We start from the raw sequence: 25,743 nt of genomic DNA, 5'->3' as shown, positions 1-25,743 counted from the left end.
TGCATGTCATAGCAACTGGTCATTCCGCCTTTCGGTTGATTTGCATATTACCCTTTTATTATATAGGAAAACTACTGAGCACAGATTGTATTCCAGATTTCCTGGATCTGGAAATATGACGGTGAACAAGACGAACACTCTCTCCTCCCATCGGAATTCACATTTTAGTGTGATATCTTAAAATGTACTGCATTCACTTAAAATTTACATGTGCGTACCCCCTGGGGAGACCAGGGGTGGGGGGAGGGGGAGGAGGGTATAGGGGGGATAAATGGTGATGAAAGGAGTTTTGACTGGGGGGTGATGAACACACAATACAGTGTATAGATGATCAGTTGTGGAATCATATACCTCAAACCTGTATGATTTCATTAACTTGTGTCACCCCAATATATTCAATAAAAAGGAAAAAAATGTGCATACCCCTTAACCCGGCAATTCCAACAGAAATATTTCCAGAGTTCACAAAGATATGTAGAGAAGGATGTTTATTTGTAACATTGTAAGAGAAAAAAATTGGAAATAACCTAAATATGAATTAATATATAAGAATGGTTAAATAAATTAGATAGCAGCCATATATATACTAATAGGGAAAGATGTCCATGCAGGCTATGGATGTGCAGGTAACAATATCTCCCCCAGAGTTTCATATGCACAGACTGCCACTGCCCTAGGTGGGCTGTGCACTGCTGGGAATTCACCTGGAACATGTGGGGTCAGAGCTCCTGGGCAGAATGTGGTGCAAGGAGTGAGGGGCTACTTTTACTTTATAGAGCTTCATTTCAACGTTTTTCTTCTCTTATCCCAAGTGAGTACTGTTTTTTTATGAATAAACCAAGGACCTTCTGCATAAACATGGCTTGGGCCCAGGATGCTGAATTAGGTAACACTTTATGTTATTCATCATTTTCAAGGTCTAAATATATTTAGAAGTTATTACCTTAAAAGGGATTTTTTTTGGTGTCTGGTATTCAATATGCCATTGAGATACATTCTGTACCATAAAAACTCTTTGTCATCCTTGGGGTCATTTCCTCACCTATATAGCGAGAGGTAAACAAATGGGATCTCGGACATTGCCTCACACTGACAGTCTACTTTTCTGATGGTAAATTACCTGTGAAAACTGCAGAGAGAGGTTCCTAAGACATCTAGGACAAGTCCATGTTTTGTCCGAGGGTTAAACAGTTGTCCTATTCAGCTCACACCTGACCTCGGCTGTGAATAGTTTTAGGTTGTTGCTTTATTCTCATTACAAAATTGGTACATAAAGCATAAGGGAAAAATCTTCCATAATCCTATTGCCCAGATGAAACAACTTTTAATATTTTCTTTCAATTATTTCTGCAAAGAATCGAACATGAATTCAAGAGCTGCAGAAAAGAAGTCTCCAGAAGTGTCTGCCCTACCTATTCATGACGTCTCGCATACTAGGTACTTCTCCTAATTAAGTGTATTTTGTGGTTAAAGAAGTACTAGTAAATATGTGGGCAAAATTTCTAAGAACTTTATGCACATGTATAAATTTATGCCCATTTAGAGAATACCTGTTCAACCATATCCTAATACCCTATTTTTTATTCTCAAATTTGTATCATAAACCTTTCTTCCAATTCCCATTCACATTTGTGTTTGTGCAAGGGTTAACTGTCAGAATGCTTCTTTTCACTACTACATTCAGATTACAGTTTTTATATGTATTCATTCATTCTTTGAATAAATATGCCCTGAACATCTGATGAGCCAGGCGCTGTGGGAAACACAAGTGAATTCAAGGCCCTGCTGATAGTGGCCTCAGTTCAGAACAGGCTCTTTACCGTGTGTATTCCTCCTGCAACTGACCCGGATCGGGTGGAAAAAATTTTACTGCTAGGCGAAGCATTGCGTTCTTTGGCCCTATAAAAAGAAAAAATTTAAATGTCACATATAAGGCCATCTCTCTGTATTGTAGTTGTTATCTTTCCATGTATTATGATATAGTTAAGCTAGTACTTTCAAATGGACTATTAAAGCAAATCTTTCCAAATGAGATATTAAGAAATTTCCTATGCATGAAATTATGAGTCCTAAGTACCAGTAAAGAAAAATTTTAAAACTCTTGTGTTAAATGGAGATTACTCAAGGAAACTTGAAGAAATGCAGGAAATTGCACATTAAAATTTTTAAATATATTTTTATGTTAAAAAGTTAAGGTATTTACATAATTAAGTAGTAATAATAAAAAATTATTTTTGAATTACTTATATACTTTACTGAAAGAAAAATGTTGTCATCACTCACTATACTGAATTGGAACAACCTGATTATTGTTTAAAAAAACATAATATATTAGCTCATCTAAGTATCTCAGCTTTATTGAAATGTTATATCATAAACATGTAATTTTCACCAAAGAAAAGAGGAACTGTTTGTTAAAATGTTATGGCAACCAAAATGGCCTTAGCTTATCAGTGAATAACGAAGTTACTCCTCATGTCCTTTCTTCCTCAGTTTAGTACTAAGGAAGTTCCAGGTGAATTCATCCTATACAAATACATAAGAACTAAGAAGCATTACTACATGCCTTACATTTAAAAAAATTAATTAAGAGACTAACAAAAATAATCATGTTTACAATTACAATTATATTTATAGTTACAGAATGGTATTAACTATTTTATTAAAATGCCAATTAAAGAAAGAACCTCAGTGTCATTTCATAACTTAAAGAGAAACTGCATACCTATTTTTGCATATTGCTTCCAAATGCGAGGCAAGTAACCTAGAACCAGAGTGAAAGCACTGACCCCCTCGCCCCCTCCCCACTTATTAAACGGCACTGTGACCTCCAGGTCCTTTTGCTGCGGGAGCACCCCCTCATAGCTGTCCAGAATGGTGACAGGGAACAACTCATCATGCCTCAGATTTGAACAGTCAAGAACAAAAACAAAGCACTTTGAGTGAACAGAATTTTAAGGAGTTAAAAAAAAAGGACTTTCTTCGTACTTGCCTACTGATGGGTTTCATAGGTTCAAGCCAAATCTAAAGAGGATTTAAGAAGAGAGCAAATCGATGAAAATAACTTCTCTATTTAGTAAGTATGCTACAAACAAGAAAATAACTATAGTCATACTCAAAGGCTCTCGGTGACCCATGGATGTGGGGAGGGTCCTATAACATACCCAGAGCTATTTCCAAATGAATGAGAAGCACCTACCCAGTAGGATGGGACGTTTTGAAACTCCAACCCGAAGTAGTCACATTCTATCAGATTCAAACGCCTCCACACTTGTGTCAATAAAACCTGGCCGTCACATTTAGGCTGTGGTGAGACAGGTGAGAAAAAGCATGTAGAGGATTATATGACTTTAACAACAAAGACTTTAAACACTGTGTAGCATAAGGCTACTTCCTGCACACGAACTTTATTACAGTTAATTTTTTATTTCACATTTCTTCTAGGGGGGCTTCAGAACAGTCACAAAGTAGCCCTAGCCGGTTTGGTTCAGTGGATAGAGTGTTGGCCTGAAGGATCTTGGGTTCGATTGCGATCCAGGGCACATGCCTGGGTTGCAAGTTGGATCCCTGGTCCTGGGGTCCTGGTCGGGGCGCATGTAGGAGGCAACCAATTGATGTGTCTCTCTCACATGGATGTTTCTCTCTCTGTGTCTGTCTTTCCCTCTCTAAAAAATCAATGGAAAAAAATAACCTTAGGTGGAGATTAACAAAAAAATAAAAAGTAAAATAAACTAAGAACTGTCACAAAGCAAATAAAATGAGTCTTGGGCTCTTTGTGCTCAGAAACTGACACCATTTAAGTAAAGCTAAAAAATTCCTTCAATTTTACATTCTCAGTGTCTTTAGTCATATTTCTTTGTAAACTTAGGGCTACAGAAACCATTTTTAGTCTCGGTAAACATTTTATCAAATTTTGATATTTACTAAAAAGGCGGATCTCAGAGTCCATGTTTGCATAAAACCCCAGTGAATAAGTTACTTGGCGGCACTTCACGCTTATGAGAAGAGAATGGGCCATTCTCAAATGAGGTGGAGCAATCAGCTCTAAATTCCAGTGGACTAAAGACTAGAACAAAACCAAGGGGGATATTTCTATAATCTTGGGGTAAATAAAGTCTTCCTAAGATCAGCACAAAGGAAAGAATGACAAATTTGATTTGCTCAGTGAATAGAAAGACACTGAGCAAAGTTACATTCTAGAACCAAACTGAAAAAACCAACCATTATCTCATACTGCTTTTATGAATCGAGTGAGAAAATACAAAGGGCACTCCAGCCCTCTAATAACTAATGAAGTAAAACAGCAGGAACACAGCCATGTCCGCGCACACTGCTGGGACCACAGTTCACATGACCTTCTGGGCTCGTTTGAAAACACCTCAAAATTTAAAGTGTATAAAATACCTTTGCCTCAGCAATTCTACTTTTAAAATTACTCCTACAGATAGATATTCTTTTGTTTTGTTTTGTTAATCTTCACCCAAGGATAGTTTTTCCATTGATTGTTAGAGAGTGAAAGGTATGGGGAGAGACAGAGAGAAAAATCGATGTGAGAGACACACATTGATTGGTTGCCTCCTGCACAGGCCCCGACCAGGGCTGGGGATTGAGCCTGCAACCGAGGTACTTGCCCTTGACCGGAATCGAACCCGTGGCTCTTCAGTCCATGGGTCAATGCTCTAACCACTGAGCACCAGCCAGGGCTCTCCTACAGATATTCTCACACAAATATACAGAGCTAAATATCAGGACAAACTCAGTAATGAACTGGTAAACTAAACAATGGTGCAATCATAACTGAAAATTGTGCAACCCTTAAAAAGAACACAGAACCCTGCATATACCATCACAGAATAAAGCCAGGGCTACAGTTTAGTCAAGAAAAAATGTTTCCATGTCTATACAGTGTAGAAAATATGATTCCATTTCCCAGAACCCACACACCCTGTTTACATACAATAGAAACAAGTCCGGAAGGCTGGACCTGGCATCTTTATAGGTAGCCACAGTGAAAGGACTGAACGGAGATGGGGAGTGGTCAGGGCTTTTACTTTTACCTTATTTATGAACTTCTGTAATGTCTGCATTTTTTTTCAATAGACATGTCATTTCCGCGATTAAAAAATACTATATGCAAGGGTGTGTGTATTGTTCCAAAGGACATTCTGTTTCTTTAGGCTTAACCACCAAGTTTTCTAAATGTGTACCCAAGAAGTGCTTACTCTCCTAAAATGAGAATTCTTATCTGAAGGAATAAAACCTGCATCTGTTGTAACAAAGAAGCACAGAGAGACACAGCACAGTGAGCATCTCAGCAGAATGAGAAGTGAGCTGCAAGGTGATCTCATATGGAAAATACAACATAAAGACCAAAGAGCAAATCATTTGGGCTCAGGATCCTCTAGCACAGCAGTTCTCAACCTGTGGGTTGCGACCCCTGTGGTGGTCGAATGACCCTTTCACAGGGGTCGCCTAAGACCATTGGAAAACATATATATAATTACATATTGTTTTTGTGATTAATCACTATGCTTTAATTATGTTCAATTTGTAACAATGAAAATACATCCTGCATATCAGATATTTACATTACGATTCATAACAGTAGCAAAATTATAGTTATGAAGTAACAACAAAACTAATTTTATAGTTGGGGGTCACCACAACATGAGGAACTGTATTAAAGGGTCGCGGCATTAGGAAGGTTGAGAACCACTGCTCTAGCATCACCTCTTACAAGTGTCAGGAAGGAGCCCCTGTGACATGCTGGGGGATGGGAAGAGGCGAGCCCACGCCCCACATAGGCTCCGTGTCACTGGGATAACCACGCAGTCCCTCCTCTCTATTCTCCCTGCTGACAGAGCTGACCAAGTCGCTGTAGCACTGGAGTTGGAAACACGGGGGGTTGGGGGGGGTGGGAAGAAGGCTGCACAAGGAACACCCAAGTCCCTCAGTTTGAGTGCACAGCCCCACACTATGAGGTGTCACCCACCAGGGGTGACCTGAACACCCAGGCTATTCCTGCACAGAAAAATTCCCTCACTTTCTTTCTGTTGGCCTCCAACATGTCCTCTGAGAACCTGGCAAGTCACTCATCTTTCAAGTCCCTGTAATTTCAGTCAGTTCCACCTAATACCACATCACCTAGTACTGACTCCAGTACTGCACTTCTGGCATTGCTATTTATACCTCTGTGGGTACATTTCTCCCACTAGACGGTAAATTTGAAGGACAGAGACTATGTCTCATCCACCTTGAATCTCCAGGCCCAGTACATGAAAGATGTGCCATCAACGACCTAATACCCTAACCAGCTGCCACTGCTCCACTATCCTCAGCCCATCCCTCTCCTTAAGCTGCCTGCCACCCTTGTCAGCTGGTGGGGTTAACAGCCCTACCCAAGCCCTCCACTCCTGGTGAGGATAGCTGGGCTTGCTCCAGGAAACCTGCCGACTGGGCTAAGGGGCGCCAACGCACATTACGTGTGCAGACCCACACAGGCACATTCATGATGCATTCTTACCATGCAATGTCCAATACCCAGGATAGAGCTCATAAGTCTGGGCACAAAAATACATTTAGTGACACATGCATTTGTATTTATACACATACACACATGTATAATATACACATGTACGGGCACACAGATACACATGTATAACACACAACACATATATACAAACACTTGCATGCATATGTATAAAACACACAAACACATGCACATATGTATAACACATACAGATGTATAATACATACATGTGAACACACACGAATACATATCCCCAATACACACATACTCACAACATGGATGCACATATGGACATATGTATGTTATGTAGGTGGGTTTAACCTCCTGAATTGGAGTAATTTTATTAAACTAAAAAAGTTTTTGCAAGTCAATTAGCTTATGTTCAGGTAAGAAAAGGAATTTTGAATTCTGTGTCACCTGAAATATATATTCAACATCTTCAAAACCATCAAAATATGGTGTTTTTATAAACTATATAGAAACAGACAGTTCCAATGTTATTTAAATTGACCCAAGCACTGTAGTGGGGAATCCTTTCTGAATCTTTTTTTCTGAAAAAGAACCCCCAATCTCCAAACAAATCCACACACACACCCCGCCTATAGAAACATCTCCATTTATGGGTATCAATAAAAATATCCCCACTAAGATATCAACAAACATAATCCAGCAACAACTAAAAGAATAATAAGCCATAACCAAGTGCAATTATTCAAAAGATAGAGGATAATTTAACATATAGTGTTAGAAGATTTATTACTACATCATATTACTAGACTTGTAGGAAAAAAACCAATCCTATGATGAGCCCCAGTATCTGAGATGCTGAGAAGGCATCTGATAAAATTCCATTTCCACTCTTGGTATAAATTCTTAATAAAATAGGAAAGAGATATGACTGTTTACCATCTAACAAGACGGGTCACTCCCAAAGCACACTCCACCGCTACTGAATTAACTGACATCAACACGGAGAAGAAATGAGAGGTAAAAATCAGAAAAGGGGAAGCAAAACTATCATTTGCAGATACAATAATTAACTCTAAAAATCCAAGAACATCAACTAGAAAACTGTTATGGAAAAGAAGGAATTCCATTAGGTGGAGAGAAAAACTTATACAGATATCAACAGCCTTCACATATACAATTAACAACCATTTTCAGGACAGAAAGGAAGAAATAACCACATTGTAACAACAACAAAAAGTTGAAGGAACTTGGAATAAATTTAACACTAAAAGAAAGCTTTATGGAGATAATTTACAAATCACTATTCTGAGAGAGAAAAGGGGGACAGTGAAGAGGCATGAAGAGGTGGCGGGCACGCCATGTTCCCAGGTAGAAACTTCCCCAAAGAGACGTTAGGTCTTCTTGAATAATCTGCTGTCCTAATAAGAGTATCAACAGGATTCTGAGGTACCTGATAGGCTGATTCTACAGTTGACATATATTTTTTAAATGCAAAAATGGCCAAGAAAATTCTGAAAAAAGAAAAATAGGGGAGGACTAGCCTTATAGATATTCAAACTGTTGAAAACTGTAATTGAAATGTTTGGTACTGGTACATGTCTACAAAGACAAATCAACGGAAGAGAATAGGAGGTGAAGAAATATATCCAAATATATAAGATACTGGAGTGTCTGATAAAAGTGACATTTCAAATTAATCAGTGGGAGAAAAACAGATTTTTTTCAATGAATACTATTGGGTATCCATCTGGAAAAAATAAGGTTGTAGACTTACTTCATATCATAATTTCAAGATGAGTAAAACATTTAAACACAAACATGCCTATTCATCAAAGTGCTGCAATGAGATAATTTTGTTTTATACTCTGGGTGGGGAGAAGGCCATTCTCAGTACACTCCAGAAGCTAAAAGCCGTAATAGGAGGCTTGAGAGACTGAAAACATGAAGATCAAAAACATCTCCCAAGAAAGAAGCACTGTAAACTCAAAAGACTTTTTCAAAGACAAATAGGGAAAAACATTTATGGCTCCTATCACAGACAAAGGGCTAATTTCCTTAAAACACAGCAAACTGCACAAATCAGTAACAAGATAAGAGCTGAATTTTAAAAAGGGCAAAAGAACAGGCTGTACACAAAACAGAAAACTAAATGATGTTTAAACATACACAAACACATCATGAAATATCCTATATAATAAAAGCCTAATATGCAAATTGTCCCCTTGGTCAGTCATTTGGGAGACCGGGAATTCGACCACTCGCTATGACGTGCGCTGACCGCCAGAGGTGGTGCAGAATATGGTGGGTGTGAGCGGGGCTCGACTGCCCTGCCGAATGCCCTGCAGACGGCGAACAGTGGCAGCGGCAGGGGGTGGGGCCACCACCCAGCTCCCAGGTGCTGAGGGAGCTGGGGAGAGGGCCTGGCCCCAACTGATCACCCCACAGGTGGGATGGTGGAGCAGGTGAGGGGGTGGCGCCAGGCCAAGGTGGGGTGCCAGGCAGGGCTGTGAGGCTGGGGACGCGAGCTGGGGCTGCGAGGCTGGGGGCGGGAACCCACCCGTGCATGAATTCGTGCACTGGGCCTCTAGTAAGAAAATAAAAATGAAGCTGAAATTCCATGTTTTGTCTATTGGGTTGGCAGAACTCAAAGTCTGAATGCACGTGTTGGGGAGTGTGGGAAAGGCATTCATTTGTCCACAGGGCTGACTGGAGCAAACCCTGTGGAGGCCAGAAACTACCTACTAAATGTCCACATCCACACCACCCCCTAAAAACCCCACTTCTAACAAGTATTTCACAGGTGCAAAAACTTGCAGATAAATAAGACCTGTTCCAATAATGCCTCCAATAGCAAACGATTAAACATACCCTAAGTTCGCCAGGACAGGACAGGTAATGAACTGTGGCACACCCAATGCCACGAAGGGCAGTTAGACCAAGGCTACTCCCTATGACTAACGTAGAAAAAGAGCACGGTGCAGAGCAGTGCCCACGATGTATACCTAATCCTAGCCATCACCTTATCACTAAACCTAACCCTTACTTTAACCCTAGAGTGGGGGATATAAACACAGAATAGATATGTTGATGTGCATGTGAGGAAGTGCAGAGACTCTTGGGAGGGAGCACAGGAACAACAATGCTGGTGATTCAGAAAAATGAACCGTGTGACTGCATAACCTTCTTTATGTATTATCATGAGCATGTACTAACCTATTTTTTTAAGTCTCTACATTTTTAATTTTTTTAAAAATATTTTTATTGATTTCAGAGAGGAAGGGAGAGGGGGAGAGAGAGAGAGCTAGAAAGAGCAATGATGAGAATCATTGATTGGCTGCCTTTTGCAGACCCCCCAGTGGGGATCAAGCTCGCAGCCTGGGCATGTGCCCCTGACTGGAATCGAATCAGGAACCTTCAGTCCGCAGGCCGACGCTCTATCCACTGAGCCAAACCAGCTAGGGCTACACATTAAAAAATAAATAAAAAAATAGCCCTGGCCAGTGTGGCTCAGTTGGTTGGAGCATTGTGTTATGTATACCAAAAGGTTGCCAGTTCGATTCCTGGTCAGAGCACATACCCAGGTTGTGGGTTCGATCCCTGATTGGGGTGCATGCGGGAGGCAGCTGATCGATGTCTCTCTCTCACATCGATGTCTCTCTCTCTTCCTTCTTCTCTCTCTAAAAACAATAAAAACATTTAAAAAGTAAAAAAGTAGGCTGAGTATGGGGGTAGGGGACTGTTTGTACACAGGGCCAAGTGCAGGATGTGGGAACCCAGGTGGACTGAGGGCTTTCCCTAGTGAGGGAGTGGGTGGGACTGGGGGGAAGGCAATAGAGACAAGCAGCCCAGGATGGGATGGATGCCAGACAGCAAGAGCGTATGTGTACATGGGAGGGTGGCTTGGAAGAAGAGGGACACAGCCCCCACCTGTCCATGAAGAGGTCCTTGGTCAGCAGGACTTGGAGAGGAAGAAGTGCACCCACCTCACACCTGCCACTTTCCTTAGAGGATTGGGTGATGCCAGATCTGGAGCAGGAAGATGAACCAGAGCGTTCTGCACCACAAAGTAAGGCGGTACTCACAGATCAATGGAGATGCGTCAAAGGACACAGACCAATTCCCACGTGTCAAATCTGGACAAACGGAGCCTCAGAGGAGAGAGTGACACAGTGGGCAGAAACCACTGATAGACAGGAACCCACTAGTCCACACTGATATACAGCAATGAATGAACTGAGTCTGAGGAGCAATGAAATGATCATGTGATTTCTAAGAACCTCCTCACAAAGTGCTAATTACAGAGGGAGGAAGAGTAATTTCACTGTGGAGAAACCTGGCAGGCACCACCTCAACCAAGCAGTCAAAATGAACATCACCAGAAATGGGACAAATTGAAACTGTATGCCACATGACCGGATGCAGTGAGAACCCAGCATCCTTTCTGTGCCAGCCCTGAGTCTTGGTCTGTTGGGCTATTACACCACAGACCTATGAACAACAGAAATTTATTTCTCATAGCTTTCAAGGCTGAAAGTCCAAGATCAAGGTGCCTGCAGATTCCATGTCTGGTGAGGACCCAACCCACTTCCTGGGTCCTAGGTGGCACCTTCTCCCTGTGTCCTCCATGGTGGAAGGGGCAGGGAGTTCTCTGGGGTCCCTTTTATAAGGGCACTAACCCCATTCACAAGGGCTGCACCATCATGACCTAATCACCTACCTAAGGCCTCACCTCCTAAAACCATCACATTGGGGGGTATGTTTCAACATATGAATTTTGGGTGACACAAACATTCTGTCCATAACACCGAAATCCAATGATGAGAAAACAGTGAAGTCAACCTGAGACTCATCAACAAAGTAACTGCTGTGATCTTCAGAAATGTCAAGGTCATGAAAGTCACAGGCTGGACACTAGAGACAGTGGACTGGGCCCTGTGTTATGAAGGACACTAGTGGGACCCACAGGGGACCTGACAGTAGGAATGGATCTATGCTACAGTCCTGACTGATGTTGATGAAGAACCTCCTGGTTTGTAGGAAACACACCAACAGGATTATGATGTTGGAGCAAAGTGTTGGCAGTTTGTTGTCAAATCTTCAGAAAAAAATTATTTGTACTATTTTTGCTTTCCCCCCAAGTTTGAGATTTCTTCAAAATAGAAAGTTAAAAAAAGTTAAAAATACAAAACAAAAGAATCCACAGATAAACTAAGGGTGTTAAAAAATGAATTTAGCAAGGTAACAGGATATAAACTTATTACACAAAAAGCAATTCCATTTCTATAAACTAAAATAAACAACTAGAAAGTGAAAACTAAAAATTGCTATTTACAGTTGCTATTTACAGTTGCAAAAAAAGAAAAGAAAAAGAAATCAAATGCCTCGGAATACACAGAAAGATCTGGAAGTCTGCTATTCTGGAAAGTATGAAACAAATGTTGAGAGAAGCTAAAGCCTAAATAAAGGAGAGACAGAGTCAATGTCTTTCAATCTATGAACACAGCACATCCTCCATATGAGCGCTGATTTACCAAGTGAATTAATAAAGAAGACCTGACATAAGGTGTTAACAACAGGCGGCAATGCAGACAGGTCTCACAGAGTATACACTCTGATGACATTTATATGAAACTCAAGGTCTGGCAAAACCATTTTGCGGTAGCAGAGAGAGGGGTATCACAACTGACGGTTGGCAGGGAGCCTGCCTACCCCAACCTGGGCAGTGGTACCAGCGTGGGGCACACTTGCAAAATCCACCTGGGTGCTCGGGGAAGGTATGTGCATTTTACTGTGGAAACTATACCTTGACAAGTAGTTACAAGGAAAATAGGTAAAAAGCCCTTGGAGTTCCTGAAAACTGACTGCCACCTTTCACATTAAACTCTGAGGTGTCACTGACCCGAGACTTGAAAACCACACAGCTCACTCATCACACAGCAGCCGGTCCTCTCACTGATGGTTCTGCTTGACAAGAACACTTGCCTTTGGCCAATAGGTCTCTCCAACCTCCACCTGCCCAAATCCCACCTGGTCAGTCCCCTCCAGACACAGTCCAGCTTGTCAAGATTTCTTTAAAATGGTTACCCAAAACAGAACACCCAAAAACACAAGTCTGGTCCATTACCTACATAGTGGCACTGAGTCGCTGGCTGTGGGTCACTGCACAGAAATTCAGTTTTCCAGAGAATAGAGCACTGCTCTCCATGACCCCACAACACTAAACACACATCCATCCAGTTTACTTTATAAACAAATCATTTTACAAAGGATTGAACGAAAAAAAAAAAAAAAAGGAGAGAATTTCTTAGACCATGTTTTGGGACAGCAGGAACCATAATTTGAATTTTGTCCAATAGTAACAAATCTCCACACATGTAGAGACTCTCAATGAGTTTTCCTTGAGGATAAAATGCTATACGGTTCTTGACACTTCAACTCAAATTATAAAAAAAGGACAGAGTTGTTTACATGGTAGGCGCTCAGATTAATGAATGAACAAATCACTTAATAACTGGACAAAACCTCTGGTTATGACTATAAATAATGAAGTCCAATCCGATGTAACGTATAAAAGATGAGCAATTCATCAAGAACAACTGTGATGGGCTGATGAGGTATGATTCTGGCTGCAGGCCAAGAATGGTTTTCCAAACAGGCCCCCTGTCCCGGCAGTGACATAAGTACAGTTTCCAAGTATGTAAAGAATTTGAGGAAGTGCCGAAACCGGTTTGGCTCAGTGGATAGAGCGTCGGCCTGCGGACTGAAGGGTCCCGGGTTCGATTCCGGTCAAGGGCATGTACCTGGTTTGCGGGCACATCCCCCATAGGAGATGTGCAGGAGGCAGCTGATCAATGTTTCTCTCTCATTGATGTTTCTAACTCTCTATCTCTCTCCCTTCCTCTCTGTAAAAAATCAATAAAATATATTTAAAAAAAAAAGAATTTGAGGAAGATGTTCACCAGTTATTTCCAAACCTAAAGAAGACTAAACTAGAAGAAACAGTTTGATTTTTTATTTATTTTTCTTTTGAAATATATATATATATGTGTGTGTGTATATATATATATATATATATATATATATATGTGTGTGTGTGTGTGTGTGTGTGTATATATACTGGTATGTTAAAACTAGAGGCCCAGTGCACAAAATTCACGCACTGGGGGTGGTGGTGGTGGGATGTTCCTCAGCCCAGCATGCGCCCTCTCGCAGTCCGGGAGCCCTCGGGGGATGTCCTGGGGGATGCATTTAGTGAGTTTAGAGAGGAAGGGAGAAAGAGACAGAGAGAAACATCAAAGATGAGAATCATCGATTGGCTGTCTCCTGCACGACCCCCACTGGGGATCGCAACCCGGGCATGTGCCCTTGACTGGAATCAAACCCAGGACCCTTCAGTTTGCAGGCCGATGCTCTATCCACTGAGCCAAACCAGGTAGGGCTAATTTTATTTTTAAAAAATACATTTTTATTGACGTCTGAGAGGAAGGGAGAGGGAGAGAAAGAGAAACATCAATGATGAGAGAGACACATTAATTGGTTGCCTCCTGCATGCGCCCCAACCAGGGCCAGGGATCGAACCTGCAACTGAGGTATGTGCCCTTGACCGGAACCGAGCCTGGGTTTTCCTCATTCGAAAAATAAATACCATTCTTACCTGGAAGGGTTGATGGGGATGTAATGAAATAATGCTCTGCATGATGCCTGGCCAGGCTAGTTTCCAAATTTGATGTCTGCATCCCAGAGCAGATCTCTAACTGGCTGAGAGAGCTGACACCCTCCCAAATCCCTTCATCCAGGACTCTGTGCCCATCCAGTGTATACAATGGAAGAAAGCAGATGCGACAGAGCCCCTGCTTTCCGTGACGGGGCATATCACTCAAAATGGCAAGTGGTAACTAATTTCTCCTGCCAAAAAGTATGAAAACTTACTATCTTTTCTATAATGAAAGTTAAAGATACCAAACTTTAAAAGTTTTTTTTGGTTTGTTAATCCTCATCTAAGGATATTTTCCCATTTATTTTTAGGGAGAGTGGAAATGAGGGGGAAAGACAGAGAGAGAAACATCCACGTAAAAGAGACACGTCGATTGGTTGCCTCCTGCACACACCGCGGGCCGGGGATTGAGCCTGCAACTGAGGTAAGTAATCTTGACCAGATTCAAACCCGTGACCCTTCTTCTGTCCGAGGGCTAATGCTCTAACCACTGAGAAAAATCGGCTAGGGCAGGAGTATTTTTCAACATTACTTGCCAAAATAATTTCTTACAGGTTCATTCCTCTTAATTTCTACAGGGGCATTGTGACTGGAACTAATTAAGTGTTGCAGCCAGTTCTGTTCTCAGTGTCTCTTGTTCTGTCACATGTCCACCTCTACCCACTCATATCTGTACTTAAAATTTACCTTCTCTTCCTAAAAGTGCAGAAATTCACCATCAGTTGGACTGCATTACCCACTGTATAGTCCCAAAGTAGCAAATGGTTGGATGACATGAGACTGTCCCTGAATGGGGATGGCAAGTCCTCACAGATAGCAGAGGCACTGGTGTCATCAACAGGTCCCACAAACGAAGACAAACTGCCCCTTCAGCCATTTCCCACTGCAGCGAGCAGCCGCCAAGTCAGCACTGTGCTTCGAGGGCTGGCTGCAGGAGAAGCAGCACCAAGAACATAATGCACAAAATATAGCTTAAAACCAAGATTTTTTTGTTCAGTGTTTCCATTTCCCCAGTTGGTCAGCTTAGACATAAAGCATATTGTTAAAGGTTTATATCCACAAAAATACCATTAAAGATCGTGTCTGGATGGGAATGGGCTACAAAAGCTTAGCTAACAAAGTACTTCTTTATTCTTTGTCTTAAGCAGTGTGGGAAAATCCTTCTTGAAAAAGCTTGATTTCTTCCTTCAACTTGTTTGTTTCATGTGTCCATTTACTTCATTTGCCAAATTATAACATCTCTATCTAGATGCCTCCCCTGTTATAAAATGCATATCTCTGCAGTTAGTTTCACTGCTTAAGATTTTTCTTCTCTAATAATTAAATCAGCCCAAATTTCCTTTTATAAAATTCCATTGTGGAAGGAAACTAAGCATGAGAGCTTGTAGGAGACTGTAGCTACATTCATTCTAGATTCTTTGAAAGGTCACCAACATTTTTGATGGGCGTCTCATTCTCTCTGGCACACTTTCAACTCTTAGGTTCTCCCATATTCCTGAAATGCTGCAGCCACAGAGACTGGTGTTGAATTTGGGAGCACAGCTGTGAATGTTGCTTCTGCTTGTTGGGGGTTCTGTATCGGGTGGGAGGGATGTACCCCACGCAGCCCTCAGACTGCAGATCCACTCGCATACAGATCACCTCCACCATAAGATATGGGTCTAAGACGAACTTCTCATCAGTGGGTCTGTGGGCACTCGGCTCTTCCACGGTGGTTTCTCTTCAATGACATAAGGAAATAGGACAATGAAAATCCCTACACTTGAACCCGTGAATGTGGGGAAGCCCGTGTTCTAGGCGTTGCAGCTTCTCCAAGCCCACCACCCCAAGCCTTGCTTTGTGAGACTGAGGCCCACAAAAATAAGCCTTTCCATTTCTGCAGCTCTGGGCACAGATGCCAGCAGGTCGCCAGCTGAATGCAGGAGACCCAGTGCCCCCCACCCCCGGGGTTTTCCCAGAACTCCAGTCCTGTCAGTGGGCAGTGACCATCTCCACCTCCCTGGTCAGAACCGGCCCTGGATTCCTCAGTGCTTTCCTTCCTCCTCAGCCATTCATTCCATTCATTTTCCAGTTCACATAACTGGTGAATTTGTCTCCTGACCAGTCCCTGGAAAATGCCTATGATCTGTGAGCCTCAACAGCTTTACCCCGGAAAGAAGAGTCCTGAAACTGGGGCATTTTCCTAATCTCCAGCGGCCAGCCTGCCCTATGTCAGCTCAGGCAGTCAGCACCCAGAATGGTACAAAAGCTCAGCATGACCTGATGAGGTCTGAGAGTGGAAGAGGTCCATGTGGGCACCTGTCCTGCTAGCTCCCTTCGGAGTCCCCAAGTTCATTGAGCAGTTCTCACAAGTGGGGGGATAGAATCGGTAATGAGCTTCCTAAATCAAGTGGGTGCAGAGAAGATGGGGACATGAGTGCAGAAAGGTACACATGAAATCTGCTCTGGTCATGCGGAAGGACCAGCGAGACCTCCTGGCACCATGACAAGGGCAAGAGCACATGGAACAGGACACATGAGAGTGAACAGGCCCAGTTCCCCACCACAAGCATGGGACATGGGACATGTCAGATACTAGGACCAAACATGCAACCTGCTATTTCTTTTTTTTTTTTTGCTAATCATCACCCGAGGATATTTTTCCCATTGATTTTTTTAGAGAATGGAAGGGAGGGAGACAGAGAAAGAAAAACATTGATGTGAAAGAGACATATCGATTGGCCGCCTCTCACAGGCGCCCAGGTCTGCCAGGGACCAAGCCTACAACTGAGGTACCGAGATGTGTGCCCTGGACCGGAAGTGAACTATCGACTCTTCAGTCTGTGGGCTGACACACTAACCACTGAACCAAACTGGCCAGGGCACAATCTGGTATTTCTGATAAGTTTTAGGAGTTGGGAGAGAACCTACTTTTTATTCCTTGTCTTTTTGTTGTTGTTATTAATCCTTACCCGAGGATAATTTTTCCATTGATTATTAGAAAGAGTGGAAGGGAAGGGGAGAGACAGAGAGAGAGAAACATTGATGCAAGAGAGACACATCGATTGGCTGGCTTCCTCCATGCACCCTGACGGACTGGGGATTGAGCCTGCAACCGAGGTACCGAGGTACATGCTCTGGACTGGAAGTGAACTAGCCCTTCATTCCGCCGGCCAACACTCTAACCACTGAGCCAAACTGGCTAGGGCTATCCCTTGTCTTTTATTTTATTTTATTTTTTATTTTCTAGTCCTCACTCAGGGATATATTTCCCATTGATTTCTAGAGTAATCCTTGTCTTTAATTGAGCCTCAGGGACAAAGGGAAACAGATGTCTCAGCTCAGCCGTCAGCCTCCTGGGCAATTCCTTGCTTGCTTCCTTCCTTCCTCATCAACCAAGGGCTTCTGGTCGGTCTGCCTGTCCTTGCTTGTGAAAACACACCCAACAGAAAGGAAACCTGTCTGTCAGCGTGCCCTACCCACTCACCCAGCCTGGGCCCTGCGGCCAAGGCAGTTGTCACTTTCACAAGAGAAGCCTGCCTGGGAAAATCACACTTATTTTTTTAATCCTCACCTGAGGACATTTTTTCCATTGATTTTTAGAGAGAGTGGAAGAAAGGGAAGAAGAGGGACAGAGAGAAAGAGAGAGAAAAACATTAGTGTGTGAGAGACATATGGATTGGTTGCCTCCCACATGCACCCTCACCGGGGCCTGGGATGGACCTGTAACCCAGGTATGTGCCCTTGACCAGGAATCGAACCTACAACACTTTGGTTTGCCGGCCATTGCTTTACCACTGACCCACACCAGCCAGGGCAAAAATCACACTTTTAAAATGGTCCATGATCACTTCTCAGCCTTTTGGCTAAGATAAAGTGTTTACATCTGTTCTTATCAGTTTAAAAAAACGGTCAATAAAACCAGTACTGGTCAGTCTGAAACCTCATTCCAAAAGTACACAGACAACCCAGAACAACCAAATACTGAAAACCAAACTTCTGACACAAAGACAGCAACCAAATGCAGAAAAATGAACTTCCAATGAACAGTGTGAATGGGCTAACACTAAAGAAAATTTAATACATTAAGATTCTTGAAAAGATCAATGTATTAATAAAATGTGGGGACTTTGGGGGGAACCAAAAAATAAAAAGGGGAAATAAAAAGATAACTGCAGCCTGGCTGGCATGATTCAGTGGTTGAGTGTCAACCTATGAACCAGCAGGTCATGGTCAGGGCACATGCCCGGGTTGTGGGCTTGATCCCCAGTGTAGGGTGTGCAGGAGGCAGCTGATCAATGATTCTCTCTTATCATTGATGTTTCTATTTCTCTCTATATTAAGAAAGAAAGAAAGATAACTGCTGAAATTGAACCTCACTAGGAGGCCTGAATACCAGATTAAGAGGTGATGAGTGTTCCCTGGCCAGTGTGGCTCAGTTGATTGGAGCATCGTCCTGCATTCTCAAAGGTCATGGGTTCCATAAATTATCATTCCTCAATCTCTTGTGGAATTATTAAAAATAACAACAACAAAAAAAAACACCAAAAGACAAAATAAGAAACAAAAATGTGAATATCAGTTGGAGAAAAAAAAGGGAACTCCATTTTCAGCAAAACTAGGACATGGTTATATCCTAAATTGCCAATTTGGAGGGAGGTGTGCCGACAGCAACAGAACCAGAGCGCACAGTGCCAGGGCACAATTTCCGCAGGAGCCACAAAGAGCCATGGCCAATGGCATAACCTGCAAAATTAAACCTAAATTTCATCTGCAAAACTGAGGGAAGAAGCTCAGGTAGCAGAGTCCCAGCTTGGATCAGCCTGGCTTGGTATAGTAGCACAGGGGGCAGGACCACAGGAAGACACAGCAGGCAGGTATACCTGTGTGGGACAGTGAGAAACCGCAGGGCAGAAACCTCGCTGAGGGACCTTCCATTGGCTGAGAAGAAATAGAAGCCAAACTAACTCACACATAAGCCTGGAGTCATTTGCTACATTTCAAGTTTCAACTGGTCTATAATCAGCCACCCACACAAAACCTCCTTTAGAATAGCCAAACCATGAACAACTTAATTCAAAAATGGGCAATCAAATAGAAGCATCACTGCAAATATTCAAAGACATTCAAGATAAAAAGAGGAAACAGAAAAAAAACAAATGTCAGATGCACACTCAGTAGAAATATGTTGTCTCTTTAGCAGACGAAACTGTGACCAAAATTTCATCATGAAATTAAAAAATAGTTAATAAGGCACCTGCCTCTGAAATACAAGAGCACAAAGCAGAGATATAAGAACTCTAGAAAAAGAAGAAAAGGCAGCACCCATTAGAAGGATCACTGTGTGAGAGCTCCTGTGCCGTTTTCTAGCCACGTGACCTTGGGTAATACCTGAAACTGGGTTTCTTGTCTTTATATTATTGAGTTGTCTGTTATTTTAAAAAACATTCTAGATATAAATTCCTTATCAGATATATAACTTGCTCTCATTCTCTTCACTTTCTCAATAGTATTCTTTCTAGCACAAATGTTTTTTTATTTTAATGAAGTCCAATTGATTTATTTTTTCTTTTGTCATGTGTGATTTTTGCTTCATATCTAAGAAAGCACTCTTTAACCTGAGGTCATGAAAATTTATTCCTAGGTCGTCTTCTAAGGGTTTTCTAGTTTTAACTCTGACATATAGGTTGTTGATCCATTTTGAGTTAGTTTATGTGTACAGTGTGAGGTAGGGGTCCTACTTTATGCTTTGTGTATGAAGATCCAATTGTGTCAGAACCATATCCCCACTGAATTGGCTTGGCACTTTTTTCATTGTATTTTTATGAACTGATCATAAATGTAATGATTTCTGGACTCTCAACTCTATTCCATTGATCTGTGTGGCCATCCTGATGTCAGTACCACACTACCTTGATTACTGTAGCATTGGAGCAAGTTTTGATATGAGCAAGTGTGAGTCCTTCAACTTATTTTTCAAGATTGTTTTAGGTTATTTATTCTAGGTCCCTTGCATTTCCAGATAAATTTTAAAATGCTTTTTGATTTCTGCCAAAAAAAAAAGCTTGGATTTTGACAGGGATCACCTTTAGTTGGGAAGTACCACCATCTTAATAATAGTAAGACTTCTGATCCATGATCATGGGATCTCTTTGTACTTATTTAGATCTTCTTTCATTTCTTTCAACAGTTTTATAGTTTTCAGTGCACAGTGTATTTTAAATTTTTATTTATTTATGTATTAGAGGCCTGGTGCACAAAATGCGTGCATGGGCAGGGTCCCTAGGCCTGGCCAGTGATCAGGGCTCATCGGGGCCTTCCGGGCCTTCCTTTGTTCCGCGCCGCACCCTGGTGGTCAGTGCAAGTCATAGTGAGCGATCGAACTCCCTGTATCAGGTTGAACTCCCAAGGGGACACTTTGCATATTAGCCTTTTATATATATAGAAGATAGATAGGTTTCACTGGATCTTATGCCACTCGGTGTGGAATTTAGCCACACTGCCCCTGGTGATCGTAGAAGCTGGGCTGTCCTCAAGAGGGAGCAGGTAGAGGGATGAAATGCAAACTAAACTCCTGGGCTTTCACAGCCAAGATCTATGCTCCATTTTACTACCTTTCCTAGAAACACTGGGAACACTTGCTAAGTATTTTTGATAAACACTACCCTAAAATGAAAGTGAGTGTATATGTTCTCTGAGCCAAAACTTTTCCTTCAATCTTTAGGTATTTATTGAAGGGGGGAAAAAAATCTCAATTCCTTCTGATACTTGGTTCTGACATTTAAATATTTTCTTTAGCCCTGGATGGTGTGGCTCAGGTTGGAGCCTCACCCTATAAACTGAAAGATCTCGGGTTCGATTCTCAATAGGGGCACATACCTAGGTTTCAGGCTCCATCCCCAGTGGGGGGAGTGCAGGAGGCGGCTGATTGATGTTTCTCTCTCTCCCTTCCTCTGTCTCTCAAATAAATAAAAACATATTTTTAAAAAGATGGACAAAGCAAAGGGAGGATAATTTGATCCTATAAATAAACATATCAGTGGATTGTATTTTACTTAGAATTTTTTTAATTTTATTTTTTTTTTTTTTTAGGGAAAATTTATCTTTATTAGTATAAAAGAGCAGCCTTGAAATTACATTTTGGCGACTATGGAGATTTAGACACTTGCCATCTCTAATTACCGGCAGTGTGAATAAGTGGAGACAGCCAAGAATTGGAGGGAGGAGAAAAGTATAGCCCAATTTTTCCATCTGTTTCTTTGTGACTCAGGTGTTAACCATGTGCCTATGCCTCAGTTTCCTTTTTCATACAACAGGAAAACCTGCTGTTTATTTTTATTTTTTTCTTTATTGATTAAGGTATTACATATGTGTCCTTATCCCCCCATTGCCCCCGACCTCCCCCCATCCCTCCACTCGTGCCCTCACTCCCCTAGTGTCTGTGTCCATTGGTTACGCTTATAGGCATGCATACAAGTCCTTTGGTTGATCTCTCCCTCTTCCATCCCCCCCCCCCCGCCCCCGCTCCCCTGCCTTCCCTCTAAATTTTATTGTGTTTGGAAATTTGCAATTATTTTTATAATTATACTGGGAAGGAGGGAAGATCTCTCTGGATTATTTCCTTCATAATTTTTCCCCTATAGTTTAATTAAAAACCTCCAGTTGACTAATAGGCTATTTGAAACTCTCTTTTTTATGATTTATAACTACAGATTTCCCCTTAAAAAATTAGTAGTTGACTACCAGGGAATATACAATTTTGAGAGGGGGAGGGGGAGAAGGGGAGAGAGAAAAAACGAGAGAGAGAAAGAAACATCAATTTGTTGTTCCACTTATGCATTCATTGGTTGATTCTTGTATGTGCCCTGACCAGAGATCGAACCCAAAATCTTGGCATATTGGGATGACGCTCTAACCAACTAAGTCCAGCCAGGGCTGTATTAATTTTATAATTTGGAAAATACATTACAAATACCTTTTAGGGTGGAAAATACAAAAAGCCCCCACAAGACAGTATAAATCTAGTAGATTTGAATAATTAAAAGTAACAGCATTAATTTCTAAACTGCAGAAAATTTACAGCAACAAAAATTTTTTTTAGAACTTTACAGCAACAATTTTCCAGAACAAGTCTGCACTCCTGTAGTGCTCTTAGTTCTCTCCAAATTGGGTTCCACCGAGTAAGAAACAACTGAAGACCCATTGTCAAAGCCTATGTTCTTAGCAAGAGTTTATCAGACTCTCTCAAGATGTCTGTTTGTATTCTTTTTTAAAAAAATTCTTATTATTTTTTAATCTTCACCTGGAGATATTTTTTCCATTGATTTTTTAGAGAGAGTGGAGGGGAGGGGGGAAGGGAGAGAGAGAAACATTGAAGTGAGAAGACCTCCCGCACTCACCCTGACTGGGCCAGGGAATTAAGCCTGCAACCAAGGTAGGTACCTTTGCCGGGAATTGAACTCGAGACCTTTGATACATGGGCTGACGCTCTAACTACCGAGCTCCACCAGCCAGGGTTGTTTGTGTTCTTTTTTTAAACTTTTAATATTTATTTATTAAATTGATTGGGGTGACATTGGTCAACATGAACATATAGGTTTCAGATGTGGATTTCTATGGTGTTTGCATTCTTTATGTTAATATAATAACAAGTTACATGATGTTAGTACTTATTTATAATTCAGCATTTCATTTCATAATGAAATTTGCCTTAACCACATTTAGAGTATGTTTCTATTATTTTATATGGTTTTAAAAGATGCAAGATTTGAGATAAGTTAAAGCCAGAAGCAAACAGCTATAGAGCTAACTATCCTTGATTTAACATAAATTTGATTTAAAAGAGCTCACTTAGTATTTTTAACATGAATGTTCCAACATATTTTCCAGAGGGATAGCAATGTCTAAAGCCTTAAAGTCATTCTGAGTTGTCTTAACTGAAAATTATTTTAATAGGGAAAAAATGGCTTTTCTTCTGCTACAAAACTCTGACTTTACCAGTTTCAAATATCAACACATGCAAAAAGGCACATGGGCACATATCAGGAAGGACCAAACAAAAAAGTTATAATTATGATGAAACATTATGAATATCTGAAAACAGAACACTAAGAAAAATGTATTTTTCATAGTCAGAAACAGACTTATTTTAGAAAAAGATATTTTAGATTTGTCAATGAAATATGCTGGGAGACTAAACTGAAGCTATTGAGGAGGCTGTCAGTTCCAGACAGGGGTATAAGCTGGGCATAGAGCACTTCTCTGATTTCCACTGTCGGCAGAGAAAGCCCTGGAGAAGGAAGGGCTGGGATCCTCTGCCACTGTGGTGAATGTGATCTACAAAATTAGACACAAAAATGCACAACACATGTGCACAGACCATTCCAGTAACAACAGTTTGGAAGCACCTACAGATGATTTTCATGTTTCTCTTTAACAACTCCTCAAATTCTCTAAAAATAAAAGCCTGCAATGACTGCAGCCCAGGAGTCAGAGGCTGAGGAGTTTCACTGCCTCCTTGGCTAGCAATGCAGCATCTGACACTGGGTGCAACACCCACTTGTGTGAATGTGAGGACAGCATCACAGAGGGACAACACTGGCACCTGTGGGAGGTCACAGCAGTGGCCACCCTGCCCTTGTGCATGAGAGCCCAGACCTCCGAGGAGACGGCAAGGCCCCTCCATGTGTCCACTCCGCCCTGATCTTGCTCCCGTTGGTGACTCAGGCCCAGCCTGCATCATCTTGGCATTTCTAAGCTCATGTCTCCTCTACTGGAGAACCCTGCAGCGGCAGCTTCCGAACACTTCCAGGACCACACTGATTCTTACCACCTCCCTGTCACTCCTGTCCACACCACGTTCTGGGCCAGGCCCTGGACAGGCTTGGTTCAGAGTCGTGTCCTTGGTGCTTTTCTGTCCATGAACACTTTTCCTGAGAAGAGGCTCACCCCTCCCACCTTCCTACCCAAGTCCCCTCCCTGTGTGATTTCTCTTCTGAGCAACAAGGGCTCTGTTGTACCTTGTTTACCCTCGAGCTCCCACTGCAGAATAAGAAGGCTGGGCTCAGTGTCCATTCCCGCTGGCCTCTGTACCCCCAGTTTCTTTCTTTTTTTAATATATTTTATTGATTTTTTACAGAGAGGAAGGGAGAGGGATAGAGAGTTAGAAACATCGATTCAGCTGCCTCCTGCACACCCCCTACTGGGGATGTGCCCGCAACCAAGGTACATGCCCTTGACCGGAATCGAACCTGGGACCCTTCAGTCCGCAGGCCGAGGCTCTATCCACTGAGCCAAACCAGTTAGGGCTGTACCCCCAGTTTCTAAATCAGCCTGGTGCCATCCCCAGTCAGGAGACCCAACTGGCAAGTTTCATTTCCATACCCCTCTGCTGAGATCCTGAAATGACTTCTCTACTACATAGCTATGGTGGTGGGACTGTTTGGCATGGAGATCAGTAGGATCTCGTTGCTAGCAGAACTTCCTTGTCACTGTGTCACCTAACATAGATTGTGTACACCAACCTTACAGGTGTGCGTGAGTGCATGTTTTTGTGTGTGTGTGTGTGTGGGGTGGGGAGGGGGAGTTGGCACTGGGAGCCTTGGTACCACAACGAAGTAACTAAGAATAACAACATCCACATCTCTGCCTTGGGCCACATTTCTGGGCATCAGGGGCAAAGGAACAGATAAACTGCCCAAGACAAAATGACAGGTTTCAAAGGCCAGGGCAGAGTCACATAATAGCTGTGTGCACTAGAAACACACAGAACTCCTGTGGAAAGCCTATATTATCCTGGAGTTTCAGATGCTGAATTACTAACTTCTTCTCCTGAGATCAGACCAAAATAAGTTCTGAGGCAGTTTATTGCCATATTTAGGATGTTCATGTAGGAGCAATGACAAACATCTGGCTATGATGCTTGCTGGAATTTTGACTATTTTTTCCTGGCCAGAAAGAAAACATTAGTTTTTTACTGAAATAGCAACGTAGTCTTCTAGCATGGAACTCCACAACTGAGAATCTGTCCTCCTATGTGCCACACGCTCAAGCAAAAGCTTTTGCAATTCTTAGAGAAAAAGAAGGAAAAGCCCACTCTAAAAATGTTGAGTATTTTAAGCAAAGGCACGGGTGCTCACACCATGGGTGCGGTCTCACACACCCAAACTAGGTCCCAGACTGTTCTTTTAACCACCAAATAGCACTTTTCCACAGTACTAACTTCCAGATAAGATAATAGAAATGCTACAACTTGCATCAATTCCTAACCCTAATAATTACAAATTGTCTAGACACCTTGCTCTCTAAGCCGAGGAGGAGACACCCCTCCTCTGCGCCAGGATTGACTTCAGACACCTCACCCCTGACAGGCTGGAGCAGAGTGTTTCTGCTCCACAACTGCATATGGGCCAGGGCAGGTGACACATGGCTTCCACGTGGTTTCTTTTATTGCTCAGAAAAAAAACTTTCCAGAGCTGAGGCCACATTTCTTCCCCCCCAGATTTTATTTATATATATATATATATATATATATATATATATATATATATAT

General features: G+C 42.0%; 1 protein-coding gene across 3 annotated transcripts in view; it reads right to left on the bottom strand.

Annotated features, from left to right (window-relative positions):
- FARP2 (FERM, ARH/RhoGEF and pleckstrin domain protein 2) overlaps nucleotides 1–25,743 on the bottom strand; it is a 100,244-nt gene that overhangs the window by 47,508 nt on the left and 26,993 nt on the right. For all 3 annotated transcript variants that reach the window (XM_006083011.2, XM_014467163.1, XM_014467155.2), the window contains 3 exons: nucleotides 3,200–3,304; nucleotides 2,982–3,024; nucleotides 1,821–1,899 (listed from right to left, as the gene is read on the bottom strand). In XM_006083011.2, the coding sequence (XP_006083073.1) occupies nucleotides 1,821–1,899; nucleotides 2,982–3,024; nucleotides 3,200–3,304 (227 nt within the window). The remainder of the gene's footprint in view (nucleotides 1–1,820; nucleotides 1,900–2,981; nucleotides 3,025–3,199; nucleotides 3,305–25,743) is intronic.

This window comes from Myotis lucifugus, unplaced genomic scaffold, assembly GCF_000147115.1.
Source record: "Myotis lucifugus unplaced genomic scaffold, Myoluc2.0 scaffold_5, whole genome shotgun sequence".
In the NCBI taxonomy this organism is placed as follows: Eukaryota; Metazoa; Chordata; class Mammalia; order Chiroptera; family Vespertilionidae; genus Myotis; species Myotis lucifugus.
The sequence above is the reverse complement of the archived record's forward strand: the minus strand, read 5'-3'. Positions and strand labels throughout refer to the sequence as shown.